Source organism: Onychomys torridus, chromosome 4, assembly GCF_903995425.1.
Source record: "Onychomys torridus chromosome 4, mOncTor1.1, whole genome shotgun sequence".
NCBI classification, from domain to species: Eukaryota; Metazoa; Chordata; class Mammalia; order Rodentia; family Cricetidae; genus Onychomys; species Onychomys torridus.
This window is the reverse complement of record NC_050446.1, coordinates 99,980,940-99,997,444: the sequence shown is the minus strand read 5'-3', so window position 1 is coordinate 99,997,444 and position 16,505 is coordinate 99,980,940. Positions and strand designations below refer to the sequence as shown.

The window sequence follows — 16,505 nt, the reverse complement described above, 5'->3', positions numbered from 1 at the left end:
TTGGTCCTTAAACACTGAGAAACCTTTCCAGTCCCATGTTAGAAGTCTTAATATTAGTTTGGATACATGGTAGTGAATGACTAAACCAAAAGTAAATATAATGGGTCTATAAACAGAAAAAAATTGTTAAAAATATAAGGGGGAGTGGGGAAAAGTGCTGTTTAAAAAGATGAAACACATGTCCCCACCAGTTATTTTTTTCTGTTTTTAACTCTCAGCTCTTAGTTTTTCCAGATGGAAAATTTCATATTCCAGCAGGCTTTGCCCACATGACAGCAAAGATGGCCCCTAGAAATCTTAGGCCAGTATGGTCCTTAGTGAAAGAGAGAGCTGCCCTCATTCCTACTGTCTATCTCAGTTCCTCCCATAAAACACTGATTGGCTAATTGAGAGACTGGTATTTGTTGATTGGATGGGAATCATATATATGTTTAGCTGGGGAGGGACAGAGAGAAAGGCATGCCAAATCCATGGGTTAAATGAGATTATTCAGGGTTTGGGGACAGTTTAGTGGTAGAATAAATGCTTTGGATACACAAAACTTTGATTTCAACCCCTATACTAAAAAACAACAAACAGGGTTCAGAATGTAGGCAGACTGGTTTCTAAAGGGACCCTAAGCTAGGGAGATAGAACAACTACATTATAGCATTATACATGTTTAATTTGTTTTTGTTTTTCCAGATTATTGCAAAGCATCAAATGCAATCGATTTCATTTGCCTCTGGAGGGGACCCTGTAAGTATGGATTCATAGAAGTTCTTTTTGTGACTCCTACGAACTCCCATATACAGAGTGTTAACTGTTATATGTCATTTCCAGAATTGCAATTTGTTAAATGCTACATGTATCAGATAGAAAGCAAAGCAAAACAAAACAAAATCATTTGGGCAAGTTTCCTGCGCCTGGATTTTAAAAGCTTAGGCTTGACTAGAAAGACTGCTAGCACCCTGTGGTGTTAGTAATTGTCTGATAAATTTTTGTTGTTAACATCGAAGTTGTGAGAGGTGTATGTGCCCTAAGTGTATTGCTATCCTCTTCCAGAATCATCCCAAGAGCATTCTGAGCAAACTACCAGTTGGATTTAATACACAATGGGAATTCCATTCACCATCATTGTTGTCAGCCAAGGCCAATCTATAATGACCATCCAGATTTGCAAAAGCCTATGGAGGGAGAATTTGCAGATCCTCTCTATCAAGAGGCTGTGTAGTGTTCATTTCCCACATGTTGTGCAGGGTTTCTCTCCAAGACTGCTTTTCAGATGTCATTCCTTGGTTCCTCACTGCTTCATTTCTGGATCAGTCTTTAGAGAAGGGCTCTACACATGGTTAATTAATTGTTGATCCATTAGCAAACAGGGCGTGCAGGATGGCTTTTGCTTCACCATGTGCCCAGCGGTATATTTATACTCTATTCAACTTCATAATTTGTCCTCAACTATGAAACCAAAAGTTGGATATGGGGGGCAGGGGCAGTGAGTCTAGATGATAGAACACTGGTGCTTTCTCTTCTCCTCCAAGCTCTATCGGGAAGGGACTCAGGCACTTTTTAAAGAGACTTACTATTTATGAAGTACTTAAAAAAAATTGGGGCTGGAGAGATGGCTCAGTGGTTTAAAAGCATTGGCTATTCTTACAGAGGTCCTGAGTTCAAGTCCTAGCAAATGGTGGTTCCCAACCATTTGGAATGAGATCTGGCGCCCTCTTCTGGCATGCAGGCAGAATGCTGTATACATAATAAATCTTTGGAGAAAAAAAAAAAAAATGATTGGTGTTTGTCCTGAACTGACCCTGTTCAGGGTTCCAGGGTTGCTGTCATGTTAGGGCTGGTGCACAGACCCTCATTTACTCTACATCCAACATGATTTGTTATTGTTCTTCTGAACTGTAAGGCTTTCTATCCTGTCTTCAAATAGCTTCGAAGCTTTAAATTCATTCAAGGATTGTCCTTGCCAAAATCTAATCATCCGCAACCACTGTGGGAAAATTCGCACATCTCTGCAGGTGAAAAATGCACTGGTTTGGGTTTTAAATGACGATCTGACTCTATCCTCAGCGATGGCATTAGGACCCCCACCCCCGCCAAGGATGTTTTCTCCCCATCGTGTCAGGAAAGCAGTGTAGGCTAGTGTTAAACATTAGAGTCAAGTAGATTTGAGGTACTAACTTTTCTAAGGTTTGAGGTCTTCCTTTACAGGATAGGGATAGTTCCTGTCACCTCAGTGTTGCAAGAGTCAAGTGAGATAATGCACAAGCAGGGCATGCGCTCACAAAGAGGATTCCTATCCACATCTGCTTTAGGATGCCCTCCGATTGCCCTACTTCAGCTGACTCGCTAACTGGGCACGGGGAAGGTGAAGCTGAGTGAGAAGTTCCCTTGTGGTCCGGCAGTGTCATCTGTTTTCTACCAGATTTCTCCAGTTTTCAAAAATGTGGACCGCTCCTCCTAAGCCGTGATGTCTGCTCGCCTTCGTTTTTGTTCTCTCTCAGAGCCTGTGTCTGTCTGCCACTGCTCCAGCAGCTCTTGCAAACGCTTCTACAGCTGCTGTATTTTCTCTGTTTTGAGAGCATGGCACAGATTTGTGGAAAAATTGCAGTTATTTCCTGACATGTGTTCTTCCCATTTAACTGTTCTGCAGTGTCTCCCAGATATTTGCAGTCATAGAATTTTAAAACTATTAGAAAGTTGGAGAGCATTTGGAAGATGATGAGCCAGGCCGGGAGTGGTCTTGGGGTTTCTCAGGTGGGCAGTGACCCTGAGTCTGAGAAAACAGAACGCAGTGCACAGATCGGACCTTACTTATTTAGAAGCCACTTCCACCCATCTTTCTCTTTGCTGGAGACATCTACTTAGGTGTGTGCTATTTTTAAAAATGACTTAAGACAGTTCTGCTGACTCTGAGATCTGCTTCCTGTGTGATTCATTGTGGCTGTTAAGTGGCTGTCCTGAAGGGCATTACCTACAAGGCTTTTACTTCCTACCGGTAGGCTGCATATTCCCTCTAGAGACCTTTTTTATACTCCGAAATGGCATTGTAGGTATTTTTCCCTCTGAGAGTTAAGATAATGAAAGCATATTTAATTATTAAAATCTTACCATTCATCAGCTTACTGTTTTCAGTAAAATCTGGAAATTCCAAGCACCCTTTTGCCTGTTTTTATGAGGTCAGCAGCAACTCTTTTTGAACTTAAGTTATTCATAGGTTCTCTGCTTGAAAACCATTTGCCCCATCTATTGATGAAATAATTTGTATTTTTGCAGTATTATTCTGTAAGCTAGCTCGCATCACACACATGCAAGCGAGCAACCAAAGAAAGGTCTCTGACTGATTCATTTTCTGATACACACGAGTCTGCTGTACACAGGCCAATCTCGATGCCACATCTCAGCTTCTGTTAGCTGTGTGGCTGTACAATCTCATGCACATTTCAACCAAGCTTGGGAAGGCAGTTCCTACACAGTTTTAAAGAACTCCTTAGGTGTGCTCTCTTTTATTTTTAATGATACAATCTGCCTCTGAATCTCCAGTCTTCACACCCTCCCCATGAGGGCCAGAAAATGCAGATTTAATTGTTAAACTCTACAATGTAGGCTGAAGAGCAGTGGTTCTCAACTGGTGGGATTTGACCCCTTTTGAGGTTTTCTAAGACCATTGGAAAACACAGATAGCAGCAACATTACAGTTATGAAGCAGCAATGAAAATAATTTTATGGTTGGGGGTCACCACAACCTGAGGCACTGTATTAAAGGGCCACAGCATCAGGAAGGTTGAGCACCACTGGCCTAGAGAAAGCTATGACTAAATGTTGGGCCCTAAGGAAGTCTTGTCTTCCAGTGGTTACAGTTCATTGATTTTAAATGCAATTGTTTCTCTTTTTAATAGGATACCACAGACTATGTTGCCTATGTAGCTAAAGATCCAGTCAACCAACGAGGTATGGAAAAGTAACTTCCAGTTTTTCATTAAGAGCTGTTAAGTGTCAACTATAAAAGCCAATGGTTGTTTCTAATGCACACAGGAATGAGCGTCACAAAGAGTAATGGTGTACCATCACTGTAGTGTGATATTGAAGGACTCCAAGAAAACTGTAAATTTGAATTGGAAATGAATAATCCTACCAGCAGAGAAAAGTGGAAAAATTCACAGGCAGAATTTGAAGCTCAATCACTAGAAAGATTCACAAACTAAAAAGCTTATGTATTTACACACTCAGAAAAGAGGCTGTTTTGTTGTGGTAGCGGGGCTCCCATATCCCTGGATGATAAGAATTTGCGCATAAAACTCAAGGAGGCATTGGTGTGTGTGTGTGTGTGTGTGTGTGTGTGTGTGTGTGTGTGTGTGTCCGTCCCTATGCACTTGCTGCTGAAGAGCCTGGAATGTTACTTTGAATTACAGTATGGCCTCTTTTTCAGACAAGCCTGGTCTTGAACTCACCATGTGGCTAAGGATAACTTTGAACTTCTGATCCTCCTGCTTTCACCTCCTGAGTGTGATTGTAGGCATGCATTACCATGCCCAGCCTTATGCAGTGCTGGGGCTAGAACTCAGGGGTTGGTGGGTGCTAGGCAAGCCCTGCTCTCCTCTAGGTCTCAGCTCCAATGTTTGAGAGGCCTTTGACTGACAGCATCTCCTGCCTCTCGTCATGTGCTCCCCTCTCCTACCATGACACTGTATTTCTCTTCTTATAAAGAAGCCACACTTTGTTACTTGCTTTCCTCACATACTTGTTTGAATGCTTCATGTCTTCTATCAGGCTGAGATCCCTACGGAGGCAGGGACCTATCTCTCTCACTGCTGTTTCTCAGACACTGTTCACAATGGCTCAGACATAAGTGATGCTCAGAAACTGTGTTTTGAATGACTTAGTGGAAGAGTTGAGTGAATGTCTCATCCCAGGGTATAAGAAGGATGCTGAAGAAATGCATCTCCTGGCCATGCTTTGCATTAAAGGCCTGAGGTCCTCTCTGGACAGATGTGGTTAGTCCTGTTTCTTGTCCTTAGCCTGGGACATCCAGACTCCTCTTAGAGATGGGTTTAGGCCAGTTCCCCTTAATTAGAAACTGGGAGTTGGAGAACTACTTCCCCGATAGTGATGGGATTTGCTCCCAAGTAATGGATTAAATTACCATGGAGTGGTATTTGGGAATTGAAAGATGGACATGTCCAAGGCATATTGGGAAGCACATTTCAGAGTGCATATGGATGAAGGAAAACACTCTACCAGGGCAGATAGGAAAGAGCTAATAACAAGCAGGGTCTTGATTCCATGGGTAGACGGGTAGAGGTGTTGTTTAAAAGCAGAGGTCTAGAAAGACTGGTCTGGCAGGCTGTAGTAGGTGCATTCATGGAGAAACTTGAAGCCATGGAAGCAGTATGATTGTCAGAGTGAAATTAAGAGAAGCAGCCATTGGCATAGAGCTTGGCATATAGTAGATGCTTGGGAATTGCTTGCCAAGAAGGACTTAGTCCTGAGAAGGTAGAAAGGAAAGAGCAGGTGACAGACACTTTAGTCCATTGACACTGAGTCACTCTAAGCAGCATCGTGTTTGATGGTCAGAGAAGAGTTAGGAAATGAAGGAGCAGAGCACAGGAAAAGCTTCCAGCAGAGAGAGCCACCGCTAACTGCCTGCTGTATTTTGGAAGTCCTCTGAACATTTGTTTCTTACCACAAAGTACAGATGAGGAAGGAGAATCACTGCCCAGATGAGATTAGACTGAGCTATGCACTGTGCTCCAGGCCAGTCTGAGACCCTGATACCTCGTTAAAAAGAGGATAAAGAACAGCATCTGGAATCCAGATGTGTATTTACTTTGGCATCTCTCACTGTCTTCGTTTGTTTTCTGTCTCTGTGATCAAGTACCCAGCCAGAGCAACTTAAAGGAGAAAGGGTTTATTCCAGCTCACTGTTTAAGGGTGGCTTTCAAGGCAGGGAAGTCAAGGTATCATGAGCCTGAAACACCAAGTCACGTCACATCCATCATCAGGAAGCAGAGAAAGGCGAACACATGCTTGCTGCTCTGTTCCCTTTCTCTCTATATACTGTCCAGGATCCCAACCTGGGAATGGCGCCACCCATAGTGGGTGGATCTTCCCATCTCACTTAATACAATCAAAGTAATTCCTTACAGGATGCCCAGAAGCCACCTGCCAGGTGGTTCTGCATTCTGTCAAGTTGATAGTTGGCACAAACATCAGAGTCAATGGCTATCGGCAGACATGTTGTTGCTTTTGATTTTGAGTCAACTATAGTGAGTGTTCAAAGTTCAGAGTTAGGTGCTGAGGGTGAGGGCCATGTAATTGCAAATCATTCTTCTTGATTAATTAAGTGGGAACAAGCAGAAAACATTATGATACAGCATGTTCATGCAGAATGCTCCTTCTAGGCTGAGTGGCTTGGTAGAGCTGGGCTGCATGAAGGGAGCCCACAGCTAGTGGCATGTGGGCTTTGAGAAGGCATTCTTGAGCGTTGTTGACCGAGCTCGTGGAGAGGTTTTCAGAAACCAACAGTACAGAGGGTTCAATTTTTTTCTTTATGTGTCAGCTTGTGATAGGGTAATTAGAGCTGGGCGAAGTCAGAAAGACTGGGTGGAATAGTAATGTTCCCCCATTTCAGCGTGTGAGATGATAGATTGATTCAAATTCCCAAGCCTCAGTGTGGTGGCCTGTATTTGTTTGTCTGTTGTATGTTCACATACATGTGCCATGGTGGGCAGTGGGGGTCAGAGGACAATTAGTGGGAGTCATTCTTTCCTTCTGCTGTATGGGCCCAGAAATAAATCGAACTCAGATCATCATACTCGGCAGCAGGTGCCTTTACCTGCTGAAACATCTTGCCAGATATTAGTTGTCTTTTAAATGTAGCTCCTGGTGTTTTGGGATAAATAACAGAAAACACCTAGAAAGCAAAATTTTGTTTTTCTTTCATCCTTCTTTCCTCTGGAAAACAGGCCTATCAAAACAGATGACTTAGAGTCATAAGGTGATTTTCCTGGGTTTAAAAATTAGTTATTTCCCTATTTACCTGTTCCTCCCTTTCCAGTTTTATGTATCGGCAGAGAGAAGAACCATCACAGTTTTGAGTACACACACACACACACACACACACACACACACACACAAAGAGAGAGAGAGAGAGAGAGAGAGAGAGAGAGAGAGAGAGAGAGAGAGGTTAATTGCATCCTAATGCGCAAGGGTGAGCTAGCTGATGTGGAAGAAAAGTGTGGCTGGCAGAGACTCATCGTCTATTGAGAGGGACAAAGATAACCTGTAGGATGTGCTTGGGAGAGAAGAGGTATCAAGAGATTAGAAGCCTAGGGTCTGTGCTCAGGATCTGTGCAGGCGAAACAGTGTAATGAGATAGCTGTATGTGTGACTGGTTAGGGCATCCATAAAGATAGGATTTCAGAGAAGAGAAAAGAAGGGAAGCCAGGGAGCCAGCCGCAGCTAGAAAGACAGGCCAGAAAAGGAAGGATGGTGGTAGGTCACCAGGTGCCAGCAAAGATTTTGAGCTTTATAAAAAGTATCATGTCTGGGCTGCACTCAGGATGCAGAGGCAGGGGGATCTCTGTGAGTTCGAGGCCAGCCTGGTCTACACAGTGAGTTCCAGGCCATTGCACTGCAATTGTAGTTTCTGCTTCTTGCAGTTGTATCTGGATAGTGATACTGAAGAGCAGAAAAGCAGTCTGGAATCGTAGATGCCAATTCAGATAAGATCTCATTTGTTCTAGAAAAGGTCATTAATGGTCTAATGCCTCAAGGATGGAGGGACAGTCTGAACCAAATCTGTGGACTAATAGTATCTGATGAACCTTTGCACAGAGGGGCTGATGAAGGAATGGGGGTGCATGTTCCTGGGGAGCTTGGGGAGGTGTTGTATGCAGCCCACTAGCTCAGGGACTGGCTCCCAGTTGCTCCCTGCTGGCTAGCATCATCCAGCATGAGCTGTTGTGAAGTTGCCACTAAGGAGCTGTGTAGCTAAAGTTTTCTCCAGTCCTGCCTAGCCCCACGGACCCTGCAGCCACTTATAAAATAATCACTCAGAAGCTTGTATTAATTAAAGCTGTATGGCCTATTGGCCCAGGCTTCTCGCTATCTAGTTCTCATCTTTTTTTTTTTTTTTTTTTTTTTTGAGATGAGGATTGAACCCAGGGCCTTGTGCTTGCTAGGCAAGCGCTCTACCACTGAGCTAAATCCCCAACCCTAGTTCTTATATCTTAAATTAACCCATTTCTATAAATCTATACTTTGCCATGTGGCTCGTGGTTCACCCGTGTCTTTACATCTTGCTTCTCCGTTGTTCTGCCTTTCTCCTTCCTCTTCTCTAGTTAGAATGTCCTGCCTAACCCTATTCTGCCTCACCATTGGCCAAACAGCTTTATTTATCAACCAATGAGAGCAACATATTTTCACAGCATACCAAAAGACATTTCCCCCTCAGGAACATAAGAGTTATAGATGTCATATTTCATCTTTACATTTCTACTATTGGGAAATGGCAAGTGTGGTCTAGAGAAGCAGTTCATTTTGAGTCTCACCAACAAGAGCACAGATCCAAACATTTGGCAATTTGCATCAAAAGTCTATTGCCCCAACTGACCTTTAAACCGTGACTACCCCTGAGATTTGGGGTGATTTCAACTTTCTTTTGGTGCCTTTTATTTTCCACAGTTCTTAAAATGAATATTTATTATATATTTTAAATGTCCCAACTCCTTGAATAAAATAGTGGAATGGGAAGGTGACATACAATTACCCAGTAAGTTAGAGTTATCCTGAGAGAAGGGAAGTTCTCCTCTCCAGGGGTCACTAGGGTTGGGGAGCCCCTTTCATAGGCTCTTAGTTTAAACAGACTCTGAAATTCAAAAACCATTTTATTAAAGCCTGAGAGAATAACCACAGGACAGATAGGCTGTAAATCCCGACAGCTGCCTGGAAGAGGAGGTGGAGCAGATCAAGAGAGTTAGCCTTTGAATTTGGATCAGCAACGGGAGTCTGCAAGCAGCTGTAGAAGGGGGATTAGCCTTCACAGAACGCAGTGAGAAAGCCTAGACATGCCAAATGTGCCTAAGATTTTGGTCGGTATCCAGTGAAGGGATGATAGAAAGTGGGGGAAAGAAAAGTTAAGCTTTTTAGGTAGAACTCAGAAAGCAGAATGCTTAGCAATGACGATCTGCGAACATCTGCATGGAAGGAGAGACTTCTGGGGGCTACAAGCACATCATTTTTTGAGGGGGTAATCATCCCTTCTATCTGCTCAGCTTATCTCCCACTTTCCTGAGGGTTGGCCTCCTGGCCAGGTGACCCATAGGCCCACTTGGATTCAGTAGTATACAATGCTCTAATCTTTGGGGTGTCTGGAAATGCCATGTGTCCTCCCAGGGCCAGATTTTGTTCCTCGGTCCAGGAGGAAATACCTTTCCCCTCATGGGCCTCAATAAAGCCCTGATACCTCCACCTTTTCACCTGGTAAATGGGAGGAGGTGGGGCCCAAAACTGACCATGAGGTAGGCATCTGGCCTTATGGACTCCAAGTCTGCTAATACCTATCAAGTGCCTAACGTCAGGAGCAGGTCTTGAGGGGTGGGAGATGGGGAGAGCCAGAGGCAGGGGAGGGAGAAGTAGAGAGGGAAGAGGAGTGTGCTGGCTGGTGTTGTGTGTCAACTTGACACAAGCTAGAGTCATCAGAGAGGAAGGAGCCTCAGTTGAGGAAATGCTGCCATGAGATCCAACTGTAAGGCATCTTCTCAATTAGTGATCATTGGACGATGGCCCATCCCATGGTGGGCACTGCCATCCCTGGGCTGCTGGTCCTGGGTTCTATAAGAAAGCAGGCTGAGCAAGCCATGAGGAGCAAGCCAGTAAGCAGCACCCCTCCATGGCCTCTGCATCAGCTCCTGTCTCCAGGTTCCTGCCCTGCTTGAGTTCCTGTCTCGACTTCCTTCAACAACAAACAGTAATATGGAAGTGTAAGCCAAACAAACCCTTTTCTCTCTAGCTTGCTTTTGGTCACCGTGTTTTGTCACAGCCATAGAAACCCTGACTAAGACGAGGTGGACGAGAAGAAGGAAGACGGGAAGAGGAAACAAGAGCCAGATGCAGGGCCAGGTTTGGGAAAATAATGAGAACTTCTTAGCTGAGAGTAAGATCACCAACAGAGGAATCCAGAATGGAGAGGACGAAGGCTCCCGGAGAGTGGGGAAGCCAGAGGAGACACAACTTGAGGGGAAGGGGAGGAAGGCGGCTAAGAATGACCTAGGAGGAATAGCACTTTGTCCTGGAAAAGACACCGGGAATGGTCACCCACTGAGAGGTCGGGGCTGAAGGGAAGAGAGCACCATTCAGTCCAGCAGAGAGCAGACAGACGAGGCGACCTTAGAAAGGCAGGAGCGTGGGCAAGGGTGAGGAGGAAGTACGGCTGGCCGGAAGTGGAGATGGGCACAGGGAACAGGCTTCCTGCTAACACTCCTCCATGTGCCGCCCCGGATACCTAGTTCAACTTTTGTGTTCAGATCAAGCTGGTCTCACATTTTCCTATCTTGGCTAAGGCCCTTTCATGAACCCTTCAGTTTATGAAAGGCCTTCTTTGTAGAGAAGGCAAGTTCCAGTCAAAACGTCAGTGGCAAGGCCAGCCTTCTCCTGTAGTGGCTGGGAGAAGTCCGTGCTGTCCTCAGCTCTCCAAAGTTGTGGCAGGCTAAGGAGGTTTGTCTCAAGTTAGTCTGAAAAGAGGCCCTTGTTTACCTGGACTATTTGTGTATAGGAAAGCCATGGGCTGAATACTGAAGGAGAATTGTAAAACCAAAGCCCAAGGAAAACCAACCTAAACGGACCTGCTAACTCATGCCTGTGGTTAGAAAGTACACAGGCCGATGTCTGTGAATCTACTGTTGTCTTTTCAGTCAGTTGCTTTGGAAGGCATGTACTGTACTTGCGTCCCACAGCACCATCTGGTGGATGATCTGAGCCACTGACCTATGGACAGTATCGTTTTCTCAAGATCTAATGCTAGACAAATGCTGGTCTTTATGAAAAACGAACACACGGCTAGCTGAGAGCGGTGGTGCATGCCTTCAATATCAGCACTCGGGAGGCAGAGGCAGGAGGATCTCTGTGAGTGGAGGCCAGCCTGGTCTACAGAGTGAGTTCCAGGACAGCCAGGGGTACAGAGTGAGATCCTAGAGGAGGTGTGTCACAGGGGTGGACTTTGAGGTTTCAGAAGCTCACATCATTCCCAGTTCTCTCTCTGCTTCATGCTGTAGATCAAGATGCAATCTCTCAGCTGTATCATTGCCAAGCCTGCCTCCCTGCTACCATACTCCTAGCCTTGAGGGTCACAGACTCATCCTCTGAGGAACTTAAAGAAACAACCCCCCCCCCTTTTGTTTGCTGTTTGTTTGTTTTTCCAAGACAGGGTTTCTCTGTGTAACAGCCCTGACTGATGTGGACTCACTCTGTGGACCAGGCTGGCCTCGAACTCACTGCAATCCGCCTGCCTCTGCCTCCCGAGTGCTGCCATCAAAGGTGTGTGCCACCACTGCCGGGCTCCTATGACTCTTTCTAACTCTTACTGATATACACAGGCTGTGGGCTTGGCAAAGAAACCAGGTCTGCACTAATTCCAGGTATGGACAGTAAAGCTCAGACTGCCATGGCTATTTTTGATGTCACCAAGAGTCACTCTCTGCTTGGGAATATGGAACTTCTTATGTGTTCATCTTTCTTCCTTTGCCTGGTAGCTACAGAGGGGGTGGGGGTGGGGGCGGATCCTGACCAAGCATTCCAGCTTGGCATTTTTGTATAGATTCGAAGTCTACTCCTGTGCTGCTGGCCTGTGATCAAACTAAAAGAGACAGTTCACAGAGTAGCGCTGTCAGAATCGGGGTGTTTCACAAGGGGAGGTTGGGCGTGGCACCTGTCCAGGGCCAGCTTGCCATCCAGTGCCATTTCCATGGACAGAGATGGGTGCCCTTGCTTTTTTTCCTTTATTTTTTTTTTCTGTTTTCTTTTTCTTTCTTTTCTTTATTCTATTCAATCTTCTTAAAAAGTAATAGGCCTGCAACAGGGTTATCAAAGCAAAGCAGAAAATTATTTTGGAGAATCTGCCTATGGACAGACAAAACCCAAATCTCTAGGCATTCAAATCAGAGAAGTTGGGAAAAACCAAACCCAAAACCAAACCAAAACAACACAAATGCCAGAGCAACCTAGAGTGTGCTCAAGTGGCTAAGGATGTATCTTAGTTAAGGTTTTCATTGCTGTGAGGAGACACCGTGACCACAGCAACTCTCATAAAGAAAACATTCAATTGTGGTGGCTTGCTTACGGTTTCAGAGGTTCAGTCCATCATCATGACAGGGAAAATGGCAGCATGCAGACAGATGTAGTGCTGCAGTAGCTGAAAGTCCTCCATCTTGCTAGCAACAGGAAGTCAACTGACAGTCACACTGAGGGGAACTTGAGCAAAAGAGACCTTGAAGCCTGCCCCCACAGTGACACACTTCCTCCAACAAGACCACACCCACTCCAACAAGACCACACCCACTCCAACAAGACCACACCCACTCCAACAAGACCACACCCACTCCAACAAGACCACACCCACTCCAACAAGACCACACCCACCCCAACAAGACCACATCTCCTCCAACAAGACCACACCGACCCCAACAAGACCACACCCACCCCAACAAGACCACATCTCCTCCAACAAGACCACACCGACCCCAACAAGACCACACCCACCCCAACAAGACCATATCTCCTCCAACAAGACCATACTCACTCCAACAAGACCAAACCTCCTCCAACAAGGTCATACCCACTCCAACAAGAGCAAACCCACTTCAACAAGCCCACACCCACTCCAACAAGACCACACCTACTCCAACAAGCCCATACTCACTCCAATAAGCCCACACCCACCCCAACAAGCCCACACCCACTCCAACAAGACCACACCCACCCCAACAAGGCCACACCTCCTAATAGAGCCACTCTCTTTGGGGGCCATTTTCTTTCAAACTACCACAGGATGGTAATTGGCTTTAATTCTTCCTGTGTGCTTGTCCTGTTCCTCAGAGAGCTTAAGCTACTATGAACAAGAAAAGCCAGACTTCCTCCAAAGTAAACAGATCACCACTCTATTGTCCTTGCAAGTGAGGACCTCACCATGCAGTAGTGTCATAAGTCTTTTCTATTGTTGTGACAAAACGCCACAACTACAGCATCTTATGAAGGATTTCTAGTTTCAGAGGGTGAGACCGTGATCATCACGGTGGGGAGCATGGCATCAAGCAGGCGGGCCTGGCACTGGAGCCGTAGCTGAGAGCTCACATTTTGATCCACAAGCACAAGGCAGAGAACACACCGGGATGGCAGGGGCTTTTGAGGCCTCCAAGCCCACCCCCAGCAGCACACCTCCCCTAACAAGGCCACACTTCCTAATCCTTCCCAAAGAGTTCCATCAACTCAGGACCAATCATTAAAGTACAGGAGCTTGTGGGGGCCGTTCTCATTCAAGCCTCACAAGCTGCATGTCCAGGGATACACAGGTGATGATTGACTGGAATTGGAACTCGGCTCGAAATCCTTTCACAGAGCACCTCGAGTTTCTCCTCCTCCACTTCTCTCAGCAGAAGCCAGTGTTGTCTGTTTGCTTATTTGTGCTGGAATCTCCTGCCTCTCTGTCTTCCTGAGTTTTACCTCTTGACATCTTCTCAACCGAAGGAAAAAAAGTTACAATTGTTGGTTCTACTTTGGTATCATTTTCATTTCGATTTCATTTCTAATTAAGCCACAGATGTATGAGATTAGAAATGAACAAACCAGAAAACCTCAAGTAAATGGCCTTTTTCTATAACATGGCCGAACTTGTCTTGCTGTAGCTGGAGAACACCTCTAAGGGTACTTGGCACTTCTCAGTATATGAGACTACCTGCAGGGAGAGACTTTTCTTTCCTCAGGCAATCAAAGCAAATATCTATCACTCACTTCTTACTTCAGTAAACTCCACAACTGTTTCTCACAACAGTGAGGTTGATGTGATGAACCAAATATGCATTCAATAAAATATCCTTAAAACCGCTCCTATGTGTTTTTACCCTGTAAAGAAAAATAGAGAAAAATATAGGGGCAATATGAAAGGACAGTCTAAAGAGAGACAAAACATTTTCTGTTTGTAGAAGTGATGTAAATTTAAAGATATTTTGAGTTTTCAAAAATTATAATTAGCTCCTGTCAGTTTCAGTTTCTGAGAGCACATTCCTTCTGAAGGTGTTCAGAGACATAAATCTTTTCAATAAAGGTGTGGAAAGATAAATATGTGTTTTCTCTCAATTGTGAGTACTGAGATTCTCTACAGATACATAAAACCTTTACACGCACATATAGGTGCACACATACATGTACACACACGTGCACACCTACACGCCCACACATCTGCGCATGCGCACACACACACACACACACACACACGACATGAAAGCAAAGGGAGTCTGAGGGAAGGGATGAGACCTGGAGAGGGACAGACAAGGGGGGAAGAGGGAATGTATGACTCTGGTCAAATTACATGATGAACACGTGGATGAAACCCAACACTACGCACAACGAATACACACCGCTAAAAGCCCTGAAAGAGATTCAGACAAAATGTTCAAGTTAGCAAAATCATTCGTCCAAAAGTCAGGTTAATTCCGGAGTGAGACTATGGGAGATCTCTTGAGTTGTTGTCAAGCTGAAGAAACCCTGCTCCAGAGCCTTTTATCAGTCACCGTCAGCTCTGAGGGTTCTGGCAGGGGGTGTGAATGGCTTTCTACATTCACATAGCTGATGTCTCTCCCAAGACTCAGGCTGCAGGTTAGAACTCTTAAGGTCTCACAAAAGCAGGCCTCCCTCCTTCCCCAGATTCCCCTGTGATGAATTTGTTCCAGTGACAAAGTCACAATAAAGAACGTCCCAATGGGTCCCCAGTACTTCATCTAATTCCCTATGTGCCCTCTTTAGCCTCCCCGACCTTTCCGGTTCTAAGGAAATAGTTCACATAAAACAGAACAACAGTCTCACATATATTGAACTACTATCAAACTTTCCCTTATATTGGTGAAATTATTAAGGCCACTCCATGTAGTCAAAAGGGAGGTTTATTTTGTGGGGTAACTTACAAATGAAGGGGTAGGTAGGTTGCAGGGTCTGGCAAAGGTATGGTGCAGTCTGGCAGTGTTCTTTGGAGAACTCTGCTTGGTCTACCTCCAGTGTCCAGGGTCCTGAAACCAAGAGAAGCCTCTCCTCTTGATCCTGGGTCTTCAGCTTCCTCCCTCAGCCCCAGCTTGTAGATGTGACCATTACCGAAGCCTCAATGAGGGTTGGAACTTCCAGGCCAAGGCTGGAATGGCTATCCACTACACCCTTATGCCTCTATTCTTTAAAGTATACAAATATTCTGCTTTATTATCTTTTATTTCTCATGGGGCTTATTACTCCTCTCTATGTAACCTTCTTGCTATTATTGCTTCTGTCTATAAATTAATTATTCTCCCTAGTCATCCTTAGAAAACCTCAGCCAGTTAACTCTCCATATTGCAAGGTCCTAAGCATGACACCATACTCTAACCAAGCCAAGAATGACATTACAGCTGGGTACCATTGATGCAGTTCCAGCACCTGGGCATGGAGGTAAGGAAGATCAGGAGTTCAAGGTTAGCTACAGAGAGGTGGCAGCTAGCCTGAGCTACATGAGACAAGAAGAAGGCAGTTGCATGTGGCAACAGAGTAGCAAACGATTTATTAATGGCTCTACCTTGTTTATTTAACATGTGAAAATTAGTGTTAGTAGCTGCTTCTGTGAGAATACATCCAGTGAACCTGTCAGTGTCTGGCAATGACATCGTCACCAAATCTGGAATTTCAGTCTTACTGCAAAGTTCTTAAGAGGGGTTTCAGTGAGGCTCCCCATCTGCGTCACTGGTTTAGGGCAGAAATGATAAGGTGAAGGGTGAGTGGAGGAAGGGTCTCCTCAATTGTGTCCTGACAGCCGCTCATTTAGGGGATAGGTTTGGACATTCGTCTTTGCTTCTGACTTCTGTGGTCTACCACACAACACGAGGCCTCAAACCCATGTGACTACTTCCGGTGTGACTGCTGCACTTCTCACTGGTAGTAACATCATTCAGTCACGATGCTCTTCCAGGCCCAGAGTGGTGGCTCAGTGGGTAAGGATACCTGGGACCAAGCCTGAGTTTGATCCCGGGGACTCACATGGTGGAAGGAGTGAACAGACTTTCACAAGTTGTCCTCAGAGCTACTCTCTCTCTCTCTCTCTCTAAGATGATCTTCCTAAAGTGTGAGCCCTAAATATCTGCCTTGAGACCAAATTTTCTAAGTTTTTAGATATGTAGATTCTGAGTATTTTTCTCACTGATTCCCACGGAATATGAGGTTTGATTAAGCCATTTTAGAGATGAGTTTGTAAGCCTGATTTTTTTTAATGTGACTACAAATTCGTGTTC

At 45.0% G+C, this 16,505-nt stretch overlaps 1 protein-coding gene across 1 annotated transcript in view; it reads left to right on the top strand.

The window, feature by feature from the left end:
- Shc4 (SHC adaptor protein 4) overlaps positions 1-16,505 on the top strand; it is a 98,240-nt gene that overhangs the window by 60,145 nt on the left and 21,590 nt on the right. The window contains exons 5-6 of the mRNA XM_036184176.1: positions 685-738; positions 3,888-3,939. Coding sequence (XP_036040069.1) covers positions 685-738; positions 3,888-3,939 — 106 coding nt within the window. The remainder of the gene's footprint in view (positions 1-684; positions 739-3,887; positions 3,940-16,505) is intronic.